Source organism: Carcharodon carcharias, chromosome 16, assembly GCF_017639515.1.
Source record: "Carcharodon carcharias isolate sCarCar2 chromosome 16, sCarCar2.pri, whole genome shotgun sequence".
Taxonomy (NCBI): domain Eukaryota; kingdom Metazoa; phylum Chordata; class Chondrichthyes; order Lamniformes; family Lamnidae; genus Carcharodon; species Carcharodon carcharias.
In genome coordinates this window covers 59,665,165-59,682,910 of record NC_054482.1, presented here as the reverse complement: position 1 = coordinate 59,682,910, position 17,746 = coordinate 59,665,165, and the positions used below count along the sequence as shown (strand labels likewise).

The window sequence follows — 17,746 nt, the reverse complement described above, 5'->3', positions numbered from 1 at the left end:
TGCATTGTGAGCATTCTTCTCCTGAAAAACAGAAGACCATTCGTTGTGGCAATTTGCATATGGACTCTGCACGTGCACGCCACACCCCAACCACAGTGGACCATATCAGGCCTCCAGTGCCTCCTCTCCCCGCTACTGCTCATTAGTCACATAAAGATAGTACGTCTGCTCCCAATGTCACCCAATGGCCACCGTGTACATATTCTGCCTCCATCACTTTAGGAAACACACAGTCTTTGCTCCTATAGCAAGGAGGCGCAACTATATGCAGCGTCGAGGGCAGCAGATGGCTCTTGGCCACGACACCTTGAGGTTCCCCTTCCACAATCTCATCACCGTGAACAGGGCATGTGTTAGGGTTCTGAGTATGCGCCTAGCTGCATCTCCTGCAGGTTGCCCCCAGACTAGTCATGTGTGACTAAGACCAACACATGGTGCGGGGGAGAACTCGTCTCCTTATGAACCACTCAGGCTGTTCTAAGCATGGTCAAGATCTGCTTGCCCATCCAGCGTATGAGAAATACCCAACATGATTCAATGCAGTCACAACAGCAAGACTTGGGGGGTGGGGGGCCTCAAAGGCTAAGGCTACATCCTGGGTTAAATGCCCAATGGCAACATGGTACTCACTCTTCCAGAGCGTAACAAATCATTGAAGCGCTTACGGCACTGGATCCAGGTGCATCGCACCACGTCACGGGGCTCACCACCTCTGCCACCTCCTCCCAGGCACGTTTGGTCATGTGGGGGCATCTTCTCCTCCCATCCTGGGGGACCAACACCTCTGAGAGCCCCATTTTAATTTCAGGTGTCCTGTCCTTATTTATTTTTTATATAATAGTGACAAAAATCACTATTTTGAAAAGCTGAGGAGTAATGTTTGGTGCAGCATAGGAGTTTCAGTGCAATACAGGGTGCAGAGCTCAGGAAAACAAAACTGAGGGTCCACAGATCCACTACCGGCTGGAGGGTACAATTCTGTGTGACATGTTTACAAATTGATTTCCATTATAAAAGTGGACATGGGACTTTAAACTTTCAAAAAACTGGCATAGAGTATAAAGAGACATAAAGGCTGGAGTCTTCCAGCACCTACCCCTCACCCCACCTCCCACCATGGCAGATTCACCTGCGTTGCAGCTGGTGAGCCATTGAAATCTCTGTTCACATTGGCGGGACCAGAAGATCCCGCCGGCGTGAGGGGTTAGAAAATTCCAGCCAAGATTATTACTATATTAGCTAGATATATGGAACAAAAATAGCCATTTGGTAAGCAGTTAACTAGGTACATAGCTGGCAAAAAACATTGGATGTCAGAGATACTAATTGAATTTTGATATTATTAATTGGTTTGAAATTAAACTGTAGATGCAGATGAAGTAGAAGGAGAAGCTGCACAGGTATTCAGAGGAGATTATATTTTGTTGAAAATGACCGTTATTTTTTTCCAATTTACTCCCTTCATCTTCCCAAGGTGCAGGCTTTTGGTGAGTTACAGCTCAAATATCAAAATTAACCTCATTCCCATTCACTATTCTTCACATGAGCCTAGACATTGAGGGGCAAAGCAGCAATGACAGGACATGCAATTAAACATGGAAAAATTAGCAAGGGAGGATGCTTTTGGGGACCAATTTTCTGTTTGGGATCTTTAGATTAGCTGGTCTCTATAAGTGTGTATGATACTGGGTAGAGCATTTGCCTGTAAGCCTTTGGGGAAGGTGATCTTTCTAATGCTCTACCCAAAATCAGGAACATGTCCAATATGTCTTCCCTCTTCTGCCAATGCTACTCTTGAAGTAATCGTAGAAGATATGTAATCAGAGCCCAGTGTGACTCCATGGCCAGAATTTTCGGCTTGGCGAGCGGGGGCGGGGCCTACTCGCCGAGGTGTAAAATGAGGCGGGGTGACATCAGGCGTGCCTCCTGACATCACCGTGCGTAATTTGGATTTTCAGTTCGGGTGGCACGCAGCGGAGTTGGCTGCACATCCATTGAACTGTCAAAGGTCTATTAAGGCCATTTAAAAACTAATTAAAGCAATAAACTGAGCTGCTCCTCCAACCTTAAGGTTGGCAGGCAGGCGAAGAGCCCAGGTGACCTTTGCATTTTTCATGAAACCTCATCCACAGGTGGGATGAGGTATCATGAAGTGTTTATAAATTGAATAAAAATTTTTATAAGAATTCATTGACATGCCCCAGCTCATGTCACATGAGGGGACATGTCTTTAAATTTTTTCTTTTTTTATTTACCATTTACCTTTTTAAAACTTAAAATACCCAAAAGAGTGCAGGCCCCGACTTGGGGCACTGATCGGTTTTGTGCCTGCCCCCGCACAACCCCCCTGACAGGAGGAAAATTATCCCCCATAATCTGAGGGAATGCATCACTTTGGTGCCTCTTCTTGCAATCATGTGGCTGAAACTGTTTCTCACTGCACGGAAGAGAAGTGTAAACCCAATTGTATGCTATGCTTTTCCAGATATTGTACTTTATCAATATCATTCAAATCCTGAGATGTGGACTATTAAATGTTAGTAACTTTAATGTGTATTTTTTTGAGGCAGACCCTAACTAAAACAGAAACTGAGCTGAAAACAGAACAGGTAAATATTGAAAGGAAACTGACCCTCCCAGTTTCTAAGAGAAAAAACATACTTAAGGTTTGGAAACCGAAACTTCTGGCAAACGGAATTGGTTGAAAGATATAAAAGAACACAGAGCAGCCCAAGCTGGGCAGTAGCAGTTGTTGAGTCCAGCGATGAAGAACAAGCAAGTTGAAGAAGACTGAGTCCAGATCCAGAAGCTGAGAATAAGTTGCTGCAGCTGTTTCTGTTACTGATATATAACATAGGTGGATCTTTCCCAATCAGACCAAGCTGAGCAGGTTCTGCAGACATGTATATTTGTGGTGAAACCTTGCCTGTGGAACCCAAGTTGGTTATACACTGCTGTTGCTGGGGATCAGACTAGCCCCTAGAAGGATAGGAGCAGCAATTCTTCATGAGGAAGACAGAGCTTGAAGGACTTTGTGACTGAGTGTGATCACTGAAATCTGATTGGACTGCTGAGCCAGTAAGATCTGTCTTAGTTAAATGGCATCTGCCATTTAACATGCCATTTGTAGTTTATATTGGACTATGATTTGTCTGTTAATTCATGTTTAACTCTTGTTAATTCTGGATATTAGAGCATAGGATAGATAATATTTAGGTTTTGCTTTGTTGAGTCTTATATAGTAAAAATTATTCTGTTTTAAATTAGAGTATTGTGGCTTCAATCTTTTACAGTATCACAGTATCTTTATAGTGCAGAAGGAGGCCTTTCGGCCCATCGATTCTAGACTGGCTCTCTGAAAGAGCATTCCATCTAGTCCCACTCCCTTACCTTAACCCCGTAACTTGCACATTCTCTCTTTTCAGGTAGCAATCCAATTCCCTTTTGAAAACCTCAATCAAACCTGCCTCCACCACCCTTTCAGGAAGTTTGTTCTAGACTCCAGCCAACCCCTGGATGAAAAAACCTTTCCTCATGTACTCCTTTTGACAATTGTTTTGAATCTGTGCCCTCTAGTTCTTGATGTTCCCTTGAGAGTGGGAGCAGTTTTTCACTATTTACCCTGTCCATACCTCTCAGGATCTTGAATGCCTCTATCAAGTCTCCTCTCGGCTGCCTTTTAGTAGATAACTGGGATTTTGTATTTCTTGTTTTTAAAAAAAGTTACTGGTTTCTATCAAGATCATAACACTTTTTTAATGAATATTGTCTTTGAGTGCTTTGAAAGTTTACGTTCAGAAAAATCTGAGCAACAAGTTTCCATAAATTCAGATTTAAGAGGCAAAATGGCTCCACCAGTGTGCCCCTGACTTAAACTGCAATGACATGAGCTTTTAAACTAGAGGATTAGTATAATAGTTAAAGAGCAGATTGCACTGCACTTGATGCAACTCAGAATGAGGTGAGATAACACCCTGGAGAAGGCCTAACACCTCATGGGCTGAATTTGTAGAATTGTGGAATACATCCCCGCCAACTCCGAGAGCCCCGCTGCTATTTTATGCTCTTACGAGCATTAATTGGCATAAGCAGGACTTTTGCCCCTTGGTTGGAGGAAGTCTCCCCAGCCCCTCCAAAACCAGTGCTGCAGTGCCTAGAAGAGGCACCGCATGGAGCTTCCAGGGCCTACGTCCAGGGAACCAGAGACCCAGGTAAGTGTCAGGGTAGTGAGGTCTGGGGGGGTTGCAAGGGGGGAAATCAAGTTCTTGAGGGATAGGTTGGGGGTGAGGGAGGTCCAGAGGTCACTAGGCCTTAAGGGGATGGTGTCCCCAGTCAAAAGGGGGCTTCTGATGGAGGTGCCCCTCCCCTCCCCCTTTCTCAGCCGAGATCGACTTTTCTTCGTTTCTGTCTTTCCACCCCTGAGATGTCATCCACCCGCCAGCCGAAAAATTGTGTGAAACGGTCCTTAATTGGCCAGTTAAGGGCCTCAATTGGGGCAAGGGGCATCCCGTCCGAGGCCCAACCCGCCCCAGGGTAAAATCGCTGTGAGGTCGGGGCAGGTGGGAACCTGGAAGGAATCACGTCCATGCAATTTCATGCTCCCCCCACCGCCCCCCCCTCAGAACCCGGGTGGGGTGGTTGGGGAGCGTAACATTCTGGCCCATGTTTTCAGTGTACTGCCTAGTCTCCTCAGATATACAGTCAATTTTTGCTCTCCAATCTTCCTTAACAAATTTCCCTGGTGTTTGAGAACATACATGTGTTTTGACAGTTGGCTCTATCATTAGAAAGCTTTACTTTTTAAGCTAGAATCATGCAAATTAAGCTTTACATGTTGTATACAATTGCTTTAATTGTATACAAATATATATTTCAGTAAAAATTTTACAATTTTGCCTCGCAACTTAAATTCAGAAGTAAATTAAACATTTTGTTTTTACCTTATCTAGTGACAGGAAAGCCATTGTTGTTCCTGATGAAGTATTTGATGCCCCTGATAGAACTCCCATCACTACTGTGAACTTGAGTAAGAACTTGCTCACTGGAGTCCCTTCTAGGTATGTGCAATATGCCTACAGCAGTGTGATTTCGTTTTTGTGGTTTAATAAAAAGTCGGCAGCAAAATTAAAAAAAAAAAAATTTTGATGAGCTTAGTCTGAATAGTGTTTGGACATTACGGAGAAGGAAATCAGGTTTAAAAATATACTTTTCAGTACTAAAAGAGGGGTTGAACCGATTGACAAGTGAAAAGAAAATGATGTATCCTTTCAGTAGCCAGCATGATGATGAGGTTTTGTTTTGCACTCAGCCAAATGGGAAAAATGCATTTTAGAACATTTTTTGTAAAATTTAGGTGAATCAGAATTTCTGAGTTGAAATTTTTTCTCTGCAAACTGTTGCTCTTAATTTGGGTGCTGGGGTAATTTACTGAAGATACCTTTTTGCATAAATATCTAATATTTTGATTTCAAATTTTATTTAGCTTTACCATCCAGCACTGAATCGAAATAGAACTTATCCTTGTGTTAATGTATAAGTAATGCAATAAACCCCAGCATGTCACAAGATTATCCATTAATATTTGTTGAGAACCATTCCTTAGTATGCATTAATCTCTGTAATATGCAAGCTGATGTCCTTTGGAATTGTTCATGATGAATCAGAGTCTTTATAAGAACAGGATTGTTCTGTCTGTTTTTATCAAGAATGCTAATTGTGACAACCCTGGGATTTAGGAACAGTGGAAAGACAATCTGAGCTGTACAGCGCAGGAAAATGGAGTCCTGGGGCCTGACAGTACTTTAAGGAGGCCCTGGGATCTGTATCCTGTGTATTCCCTCCTCCCTTTGCTTGACCATTGACAACTGTACCTTCTGTTCCCTCCCACCTCATGGAATTCTCCTCCGGAACTACTCTTCATCTCACTCTTTTAAAGCACTCCTTGACCAAAATTTTGGTCACCTCTTCTAATCTTTACTTGACAACTGTTTTCTTTACCATAGAACATAAGAAATAGGAGCAGGAGTAGGTCATTTGACCCCTTGTCCTACTCTGACATTCAAAAATATCATGGCCGATCTGATGTGGCCTGAACTTCACTTTCCTGCCTGTCCCATTAACCCTTGACTCCCTTGTCAATCAAAAGTCTGTCTAACTCAGCCTTGAACATATTCAATGACCCAGCCTCCATTGGTCTCTCAGGAAGAGAATTCTAGAGATTAATAGCCCTCTTGAGAGAAGAAATTTCTCATCTCCATTTTAAGTGAGAGACCGCTTATTTTGAACCTCTGTCCCTTATTTCTAGATACCTCCATGAGGAGAAACATCCTCTCAGCATCTACCCTGTACATTGCCCCTGCCTCCCCAGAATATTATGTCTCAATAAGATCACCTTTCATTCTTCTAAACTCCAATGACTATAATCCTAACCTGATCAACCTTTCATCATAAGACAAGCCCTTCATCACAGGAATCAGCCTAGTGAACCTTCTCTCAACTGCCTCCAATCCAAATATGTCACTCCGTAAGTGGGCGACTAAAACTGTACATAATCCTCTAGTTGTGATCTCATCAATTCCTTGTATTTTGTAGCAAGACTTTTCCTCCTTGCAATAAAGGTCAACATTCCATTTGCCTTATTAATTTCTTGCTGTACCTACATACTGACTCTGATTCATGTACGAGGGCTCCCAGGTTTCTCTGTACTGTAGCATTCTGCAATCTCTCTCCATTTAAATTATACTCTGCTTTTGTATTCTCCCTGCCAAAGTGGACAACAGCACATTTTCTCACATTGTGCTCCATCTGCCAAATTTTGCCTGCTCACTTAACCTATCTATATCCCGTTGCAGACCCTGTGTATCCTTCTTACAACTTGGTTTCCTACTTATTTATATCGTCAGTAAATTTGGTTACAGTACAGTCTGTTTCTTCATCCAAGTCATTAATATAGATTTTAAATAGTTGAGGCCCTAACATTGATCCCTATGGATTAGTTACAGTTTGCCAACCTGAAAATGACCCATTTATTCGCCCCTGTTTCCTGTTAATTAGCCAGTCATCCATCCATGCTAATATATCACTCCTAACTCCATATGCTCTTATCTTTTGTAATAGCCTTTTATGCGGCACCTTATTGAATGTTTTTTGGAAATCCAAATGCTTATTGGTTCCTCTTTAGCCATCCTGTTTGTTACATCCTCAAAGATTTGTAATAAATTTGTCAAACACAACTTTATTTTATGAGACCATGTTGACATTGTCTGATTATATTATGATTTTCTAAATGGCTTGCTGCTACCTATTTAATAATGGATTCTAGCATTTTCCCAATGACAGACATTAGGCTAACTAGCCTAGTTTCTTGCTTTCTGCCTCCCTTGAACAGAGGTCAATGGAACATTGAGACAATTTTCAATGCTAAAGATGCAATATAAATGCAAGCTGCTGCCACTTCTGTTAGTAGACCAGAAAATGTTCTATTTGATACTGCTATCTCCATAAATTTGTTTATTGATGACCTAAAAAAATTGGTAGTTACTTCTTAGCATACACATATCAGGAGCATATTAAATAGCTGCAGCAACAGGCTGTGCATAAATGTTCTTCAGTTTTCATTTTGTCTTAAAGAAAGAGAAGATCATTTTTAAAATTCATTGCAGCTATGAGGAAAGATTGGGTAGGCCAGGGTTGTTTTCCTTAGAACAGAGGAAGGTGAGGGGTGACTCGATTGAGGTGTACAAAATTATGAGGGGTCTAGATAGAGTAGACAGGAAAGATTTGTTTCCCCTAACGGAGAAGTCAATTACAGATTTAAGGTGATTGGTAGAAAGATTATAGGGGATATTAGGAAAATCGTTTTCACCCAGAGAGTGGTAGGTGTCTGGAATTAGCTGCTTGGATTGGTGGTTTTGGCAGAAACCTTCAGTTTATTTAAAAAATACCTGGATCTGCGCCTGAAGGGGTGTTACCTGCAAGGCTACGGACCAGGTGCTGTAAGGTGGGATTAGAATGGGTGCTAGCTTTTTCAGCTGGCGCAGACACAATGGGTTGAATAGCTTCTTTCTGTGCTGTAACTTTTCTATGGTTCGATGAGATTGTGAACATCACTGGTAAGGCCAGCATTTATTTCATATTCCTGATTGCCCTTGAGAAAGTGATGGTATGCTGCCTTCTTGAACAGCTGCATATGGTGTAGGTACACCCATTGTGCAGTTATGGAGGTGGTTCCAGGATTTTGACCCAACAACAATGAAGTAACAGCGATACAGTTCCAAATCAGGATGGTGTGGCTTGGAGAAGAACTTGCAAGGAGTAGAAATTCTAAAGAAAGAGTAATCAATTGGAAACATTAACTTTGTTTCTTTCTCCACAAATATTCTAATGCTTAACTAGGTAGCCTCGCATTCTGCACCCTCCATGAACTTCAACTCGTACAAAAAGTTCTGCAGACTGGAACTAACTAGGGATAAAGCTATTTTAGAAATAGCATTGTTTAATGAGGCAGAGTTAATTAGTAATCTCATAGCAAAAAATCTGCTGGGAAAAAATGATCATAATATAATTGAATTCCATATTAAGTTTGACATATTCCAGTCCCAAACAAGAATCTTAACCTTAAACAAAGCTGATTGCATAGATATGAGGGAGAGCTAGTTAAGATTGATTTGGGTAAGTAAACTAAAAGGTATGGTGGTAAAAAAATTGTGGAAAACATTTAAAGAAAGAATTTCAAATGATCAACAAAAAGAAACCCATTAAAAAACAAAAACAGCAAGAAAAACCCATCTTTGGCTTATTCAGGAAGTTAAGATAATATTAGATTAAAAGAAGAGACTTATAATGTTGTAAAGGATGGTAGTAAGCCTTAGGATTGGGAATGTTTTCGAAACCAGCCAAGAGCAACCAAAAAGTTGATAAAAAGGGGGAAAAATAGCATATGAGAGAAAACTAGCCAAGAATATTTAAAAATTGTAAGAGCTTTTACAAGTATATAAAAAGAATGAGAGTAACTAAATTAAATAAAAACAAAGTGCTGGAAATATTCAGCAGGTTTGATAGCATCTACGGAGAAAGAAACAGTTAACGTTTTGAGTTGAATATAACTCTTCTTCAGAACTTCTTCAGACCAGCTCTGAAAAAGTGTCATATTCAACTCGAAACGTTAACTCTGTTTCTCTCTCCACAGGCACCGCCAGACCTGCTGACTATTTCCAGCACTTTGTTTTTATTTCTGATTTCCAGCATCCACAGTATTTTGCTTTTATTTTGGTAGTAACTAAAGTACATGTTGGTCCCTTAGATGCAGAGACAGGAAAAATTATTTTGGTGAATGAGGAAATGGCAGAGATATTGAACAAATATTTTATGTCTGTCTTCACAGTCGAAGATGCAAATTAATACCAGAAATGGAGGGTAATTAAGGGGCTAATAAGAATGAGGAACTTTAGGTCAGTATTATCAGCAGAGAAAAAGTATTGGAGGAACTTGAAGAATTAAAATCCGACAAATCCCCAGGAGCTGATAGCTTAGGTCCTAGGTTTAGAAAGAGATAGCTGCAGTTTAGTGGATCTGTTGGTTCTGGTTTTCCAAAATTCCCAAGATTCTGGAATGGTTCTAGCGGATTGGAAGTTGGTAAGTGTAACACTGCTATTCCAGAAAGGAGGAAAAGAGAAAATACGGAACTATAGGCCAATTAGCCTGACATCAGTCATTGGGGAAATTGCTGGAATCTATTATTAAAGAAGTCTTAACAATGAATTTAAAAATCCTAACATGATCAGATAAAGTCAGATTGGTTTTCAAATAGGGAAATCATGTTTGACAAATTATTAGAGTTTTGGAGGATGTAACCATTAGAGTAGATGAAAGGGAACCAGTAGATGTAATATACTTAGATTTCTAAAAGGTATTAGATAAAGTTCTGCACAGAAGGTTAAAATACAAGATAAAGGTTCATAGAGTTGGGGGATAATGTATTAACATGGATAGAAGATTGGTTAATAGAGGCAAAGCAAAGGGCATTTTCAAGTTGGCAGTGCTGCAAGGATCAGTGCTGGGTCCTCAGCTATTTACAATCTATATTAAGGACCTAGACAAACAGACTGAGAATAACCTATCAAAGTTTGCTGATGATACAAAGCTAGTTGGGAATGAGGAGCTAGGTGAGGAGGACACAAAGAGGCTGAAAAGAGATATATAGACGTGTTAAGTGAGTGGGCAACAAGGTGGCAGATGGAGTATAATGTGAGAAGTGTGATGTTATTTACTTTGGTCATAAGAACAGAAAAGCAGAATATTTTTCAATAAGGTGTGAAACTTCTAAATGTTGAGGTTCAAAGGGATTTTGGTGTACTTGTAGAATTCTTATCAGAATCGCAGCAAGTTAGCGTGCAGGTACAGCAAGCAATTAGGAATGCAAATAGCATGTCGGCAATTTTTGCAAGAGGTTAAAGTACAAGAATAAGGAAGTCTTGCTCCAGTTGTGCAGGACTTCAATGAGACCACACCTGAAGTACTTTGCGCAGTTTTAGTCTCAATATTTAAGGAGGGATATACTTCTATTGGAGGTGGTACAGCAAAGGTTCACTAAATTGTTTCCTGGAGTGTTTTCCTATGATAGGCTAAGTAAATCCCAGGAGTTTAGAAGAAGAAGAAGGGGCTATCTCATTGAACCAAATAAGATTCTGAAAGGGTTTGACAGGGTAAACACAGAGGTTGTTGCCCCTGGTTAGGAATCCAGAACATGGGGTCACAGTCTCAGGAGAAGGGGCCGATCATTTAGGACTGAGATGCAGTGAAATTTCTTCATTCAAAGTTTGTGAATCTTTGGAATTCTCTATCCTAGAGGGTTGTGCATGCTGCATCGTTGAATATATTTAAGGCTGAAATAGACTGATTTTTGGGGGCTCAGAATCAAGGGATATGGGGAACCAGCAGAAAAGTGGAGTTAAGGCTGAAGATCAACCATGATCATATTGAAGGACGGAGAAGGCTCAAGGGGCCAAATTATCTACTCCTGCTCCTATTTCTGATGTTCTCTATTCTGATTCGTATCAAATCTCACTCACCCATCAACATTGCCCATGTTGATTTTCATTGGTTTTCTTCCTTTCAATGTCCCAAGTTCAAAAATACTAATTCTTATTTAAATCTCTTCATTCCCTCACCCCTCCCTATCACAATAACGTCTTTCCAGTTCTATAATATTTTTGAATCTTGCATTCCTCTGATCTTGTGCAGCCTTTGACTCTGGATTTTCTGTCTTTCCACTACACCACCCCTTCTTTTAAAATGTTCCATAAAGCCCAACTCTTTAAATTTGCTCTTTGGTCACAATATTAATATCTCCTTTGGTTTGGCTTTTTTTTTTGCTTATGTCTCAATGAAATGCCTTGAGATGTTTCTTCTGTATTAGGTGCTTTTTTAAAACAATGTATCAATGTTCAAATACTTAATGGTAAAGGAAAAGCAAGATTAATAAACATATTTCAGCTCCCCTATTGTTGAATAAGTTTATCCAGCACTAACCAACCCATTGAAGGTTATTGGGCTAATACCTAGTGTTTAATTAACCTCAAAGTGGTGGTACATAGAACCAGAGAAAAGTTACGGCACAGAAAGAGGCCATTCAGCCCAGCTTGTCTGCCGGCCGAAAAATAAAAAACTATCTGCCCATTCTAATCCCACCTTCCAGCCCCCAGTCTGTAGTATTGTAGGTTATAGCACTTTAGGTGCAGATCCGGGCACCTTTTAAAAGAGTTGAGGTTTCTGTCTCGACCACCAAACCAGGCAGCAAATTCCAAACACCCACCACCCTCTGGGTGAAGTTTTTCTCATATCCCCTCCAATACATGATTGACCATAGGACTGCTGGTTTAGGGAGTTGAAAATTGATTACTTAGGATGCACACACAGAAACAGGCCATTCAGCCCAACCAATCTATGTTGGTGTTTATGCTCTAGTCAAGCCTCCTCCTACGTTTTCTCAATGAAGTCTACCATCATAACCATCTATTTTCCTCTCCCTCACATGCTTGTATAGTTTTCCCGTTAAAAACATCTAAACTATTGGCTTCAACCATGCCTGCAGTTACGAATTCCACATTCGTACCATTCTTTGGGTGAAGAAGTTTAACGTTCCCTTCTGCCATCAAATAATTGCACATGAATAACAGCCACTTCAAAAGAATTGATCATGATTGGGGTGAGAAAGGGAAGAAAAATAGGTTGATTCCATTTAGTACAACAAAAATTAAACATGAAAATTAGTCAAAGCATGTTGGTGTTTTTTAATGAAGATACTGAGATGATGCCTAAAATATTATCTTATTGTATAGGATTTCAGAACTTAAGGCCACAGTCACTGACGTAAATCTTGGTTTCAACAAGCTTAGTTCTGTTTCCTTAGAGCTTTGCACACTGGAACACCTGATTCATCTGGATCTTAGGTATGCTAGATTCTTGCAAATTGTTTTTGTTTTTTGTTACCATTTTCATTTGTAACTTTGGGGCTAAATAAGTACATCCTTTTCATTGGAGATGAGCTCTCCATTTCTTTGCTTCCCTCAGCACGGAGGCCAAAACTACACATGTGCCAATTCTGCTGGAAACATGCTAGAGTAATGAAGGAAGATTTAAAATCATCATCTAGGATAATCCCATCATACATGATAAAAATTACACCCATTATAGGTGAATCCTAAGGGAAGAATTTTCCTGTCGGCGGGGCCCGCTCACCAACGCATAAGATGATACGCGTTGATGTCAGGCATGCGTCCCGACATCACCGTGCATCATTTAGATTGTCAGTTCGGCGGGTAAGCAGTCACGTCAGCTGCGCGCCTGCCGAACTGTCAAAGGCCTATTAAGGCCATTAACAAAGTAATTGAAGCTGTTAAGAATGCTGCCCATCCAACCTTAAGGTTGGCAGGCAGGCGAAGAGCCCAGGCGGCCTTCGCATTTTTCATGAAACCTCATCTAAGGGCGGGCTGAGGTTTCATGAAAGAGTTCATTAATTTAATAAAACTTTTTGAAAAACTTAGAAAAGCACATGTGACGGTTTCATATGAGAGGACCTGTCCTGAAATTTTTTTCTGATATTTACATTTTTGAAGACTTAAAGTAATCGCCCTGAGGCACCTTTGTGCCTCAGGGACATTTCTGTGCACTTTCGTGTGCATGCGACTCAGGGAATCCCCCCCGCCTGTACAGGGAGCACACAGCGCTTCTGGGTGTACGTCACGCTGGTTGGGCCTTAATTGGCCCGCCCAGGTAAACCGCTCACTCCTGCCCGTCCCTGCACAACCTGATGGGAGGAAAATTCAGCCCTAAGTGTAAATTCCACACTCTGAAATTTAATCTGTGCCCAAATTCTTGAGTTCAGTCATGACATAAATGGAAGCTAGTGCTTCCCCAGTGGAGCTGTATCTTGGAAGATTCTTTCCAGATCACTTTTATCTACAAGTAAGCAACTAGTTAGAGAGTAGGTTTTCAAGATTATGGTGGTGGTACTTAACAAAGGAGCTTTGGCAGAGAAGAAATGAAAAAACCAAGCATTAATTTTGATCCCTCATCTGAGAGATAATTGCTGAACTACCAGGCTTTTCTGCTTTCATATTGGCAATGTAAAACAGTGTAGTTTATCATTTTCTCAAAGTTACATGATTTCACTATTTAGGTTCATAGTATTCTCAAACTAAATTTGTGTTTATTCTGCCTCATCTAGAGTGTCAGTTTTTCAGAAATTGTGCCTAAAGTGTATCATAGTTTTATGAACCTGCATTAGTATTTGTTGCTCTGCACCTGTCAGGTTGTCAGCTCCAGCCATAATGTAGTAGAATGGCATTTTATTTACTTGGGGACGAGTCAATTTTTTAATGAAGGGAAAATGGTGGGAGAGCTATCCTTATGCCACGTTTTACACCTCCCAGCTTGTCGACTGACGACATTGGCAGAAGGCCACAGAAGGGAGTGGCACAGATAGATGGAGTTAACCAAGGAAAATACCTTTAACAAGCAGGAGGTCAACCTTACTAATCAAATTAGTTAAATCATTTGATTAAACTGCAAAGGAATATATTTAGTGTTTAGACCACAGAGCTCTATGAAACCATGGAGATAAAGCCAAACAGTAGAATAGTGAGGTTTCCACCTCCGGGAATGTTTTGGCAGCCCAAAACTATAGGTTAAATCGACAGTGCAGATAAAAAAAAATGGATATTTAAATGTAATTTTAATAAAAGAAGGTGTATCAATTCAGTATCTTATATAAATATAACCTCGGCATGGGCAAACATCCTATGACTAAAGATTTTCTTAAGCAAAATATGGTTTTTATGTTGTGTTTTAACTTGCTCTGAAAGGGAAATTTTGTGCTCAGTTTTATGAGAAAGTGACTGGTAAAACATTCATGACCTACCTGAGATAAAATTCTGAAGATTTGGTTAGGAAAGTATGAAAATTAAACTTTTTATAAAGAGTTACTTTTTTGTAGCATATATGTCACTATTAGATTATCATAATTATTTATCTTTTACTCTGAAGAAATAATAGTTTGACTTCATTGCCAATGGAAATAAGAAGACTACAGCGATTGCAAACTGTAATCCTTTCTTTTAACAGGTTAGTATTTTGTTTAGAAAATGAAATGTCACTATCTCTGCAATAGTAAAATAATATTCAAGTTTTATTCTTTGGCTGATAGTTATAAATATTGCTCTTTCATTTCTCATGGCTGGGTTTGAATTTCTGGATGCATGCAATATATGGCATGGTTTCTACTGTCTTGCTGAGAAAAGTAGTGTAAACAGTACATCGTATTCAGTACAGTATTGTATATTTATGTATAAAGTCCAGATAACAGCATTTTAGTAACAGTGGTGGATTATGGGGTATCTTACCTGTTGGAAATAATTTACATAATGAAAATGGAGCTGTATATTAAGTGCTAAAGCTATGCTCTTTGTAGAAATTAACTTAGTTTTATTTGTAGAGATGTTCAGAAAAGAAAATTAGCTTTTTAGTGCAGTATTTTTGCAGCATTTTCTTCTAAAACAAACCCAACATAAATTTTGTCTATCTGAATTAGTTGCTATAAGTTTCACAAAAACATTCCAATATTCTGATTTTCTTTTGTACTGTGAAGGATTTCCTTGTTTTCCTACTGAACCAGTGGCACAGCATATTGGATTTTGCAAACACATTCTATTTGCTTGTACATTGGGGAAGTATCACAGTTGTATTTATCAGATTAATAAACAATATTGCCTCTCCAGTTCAGGCAGTTAGAAATGGATTTACTTTATGCGCACATAAGTATTAGGAGCAGGAATAAGCAATTCGTCCCCTCCAGCCTGCTCCACCAGTCAATAAGATCATGGCTGATTTGAATGTGGCCTCAAATTCACATTCTGCCTATTCCCAATAATCTTTGACTCCCCTTTGCTAGTCAAGAATCTACCTACCTCTGCCTTAAAACTATTCAATGGCCCTGTCTTCACCACTTTCCGAGGAAGGGAGTTCCAAAGACTAACGACTCTGAGAGAAAAAATTTCTTTTCATCTCCGTCTTAAATGGGAGACCCCTTATTTTTAAACTGTGTCCCCCTAGTTCTTTCCGACAAGGGGATACATTCTTTCAGCATCCACCCTGTCAAGTCCCCTCAGAATCTTACATGTTTCAAAAAGATCATCTCTCATTCTTTGAAACGGCAATGAATACAGGCCAAGCCTGTCTAACCTTTCCTCAAAAGATAACCCCTGCCCCCCCCTCCACCCCAATCCCAGGTATCGGTCGAGTAAACTTTCTCTGAACTACTTCTAACACATTCATATCCTTTCTTAGATAAGGAGACCAAAACTGTACATGGTACGCCAGATGTGGTCTCATCAATGCCCTGTACAACTGTAGTAAAACATCTACTTTTATACTCCATTTCCCTTGCAATAAACAACAACATTCCATTTGCCTTCCTTTTCCACTTGCTGTACCTCCGTACTAACTTCTTGTGGTTCATGTACCAGGACACCCAGATGCCTCTGTACCTCAGTGTTCTGCAGTCTCTCTCCATTTAAATAATATGCTGCTTTTTTATTCTTCCTGCCAGAGTGGATAAGTTCACATTTCCCCAGATTGTACTCTATTTGTCAAATTTTTGCCCACTCACTTAACCTATCAATATCCCTTCCCAGACTCCCTATGTCCTCTTCATAACTTACTGTCCCACCTATCTTTGTATCATTAGCAAATTTAGCAATCCTTCATCCAAATTATTGAAATAAATTGTACACCATGAGCTCATATTTTGTGTAGTAACTTTTGATGTGGCACCTTGTCACATGCCTCTGGAAATCTAAATACAGAACATCCACAGGTTTCCCTTTATCCAGGTGGCTTGTTACTTCCTCAAGGTACTTCAGTAAGTTAGTCAAACATGATTTCCCTTTCACAAAACAATGTTGACTCTGCCTGATTGCATTAAGATTTTCTAAGTTTCTCACTATAACATCCTTAATAATAGATTCCAGCAATTTCCCTATGACAGATGTTAAGTTAACTGGCCTGAAGTTTTCTGCTTTCTGTCTCCCTCCTTTCTTGAATAGCAGAGTCACATTTGCTATTTTTCAAGCTGATAGACCTTTCCAGAATCTAGGAAAATTAAAACCAATGCACCTACTATCTCAGCAGCCACTTAAGACTTTAGGGTGAAGTCCATCAGGACTTGGGGACTTCTCAGCTTTTCATTCTAGTAATTCTCTGAATTCCCTTTCCCTGGTGATTGTAATTGTTTTAATCTCCTCCCTGCCTTACACCTCCTGATTCACAATTATTTCTTAGATGCTATTTGTTTCCTCTATAGTGAATACAGATGCAAATATCTGTTCAATTTCTGTTATTTCCTTATTTTCCATTATTAATTCCCCAGACACTCTCCCTAGAGCACCAAAGCTCACTTTACTTATTCTTTTCCTTTTTAAATACCTCTATAAACTCTTACTATCTGTTTTTATATTTCTAGCTAGCTTGCTCTCATATTTTAATTTCTCCCTCCATATTAATCTTTTAGTCATTCTTTGCTGTTCTTTATTTTCTGACCTGCCACTCAATTTTGCGAAATTATATGCTTTTTCTTTCAATTTGATACTATCTTTAACTTTCTTAGTTAGCCACAGATGGTGGGTCCTTCCCTCTGGGTCTATTTTCTCATTGGAATGTATCTTTTCTGAGTGTTCTGAAATATCTCCTTAAATGTCTGCCACTGCATCTCTACTGATCTATCCTTAACCTAATTTTCCAGTTCATTTTAACCAGCTCTGTCTTCATGCCCTCATAATTGCCCCTATTTAAGTTTAAAACATTAGTCTTAGATCCATTTCCCTCTCCCTCATACTGAATGTGAAACTTAAGCATATTATGATTACTGCTACCTAGGGGAGCCCTCACTAAGGAGTTCATTAATTAATCCTTTCTCATTGCACATTACCAGACCTCGTACATCCTGCTCTCTGGTTGGTGCTAAAATGTGCTGCTCTTAAGGAACTGTCCCGAAAACACTCTCAGCTCATCATCCACACTACCTTTGCCAACCTGATTCGTCCAATCTATATGTAGATTAACATCACCCATGATTATTGCTGTGCCTTTCTCACTAGCCACCATTATTTCCTTCTGTATATCCTGTCCTACAGTGTGGTTACTGTAAGGGGGGCCTATAAACCACTTGCTCAAGTAACATCTCACCTTTACT

The 17,746-nt window shown here is 39.8% G+C and overlaps 1 protein-coding gene across 1 annotated transcript in view; it reads left to right on the top strand.

The window, feature by feature from the left end:
- The window catches only part of lrrc40 (leucine rich repeat containing 40), a 90,581-nt gene that overhangs the window by 60,247 nt on the left and 12,588 nt on the right, over positions 1-17,746 (top strand). The window contains exons 11-13 of the mRNA XM_041208544.1: positions 4,950-5,057; positions 12,339-12,449; positions 14,545-14,622. Coding sequence (XP_041064478.1) covers positions 4,950-5,057; positions 12,339-12,449; positions 14,545-14,622 — 297 coding nt within the window. The remainder of the gene's footprint in view (positions 1-4,949; positions 5,058-12,338; positions 12,450-14,544; positions 14,623-17,746) is intronic.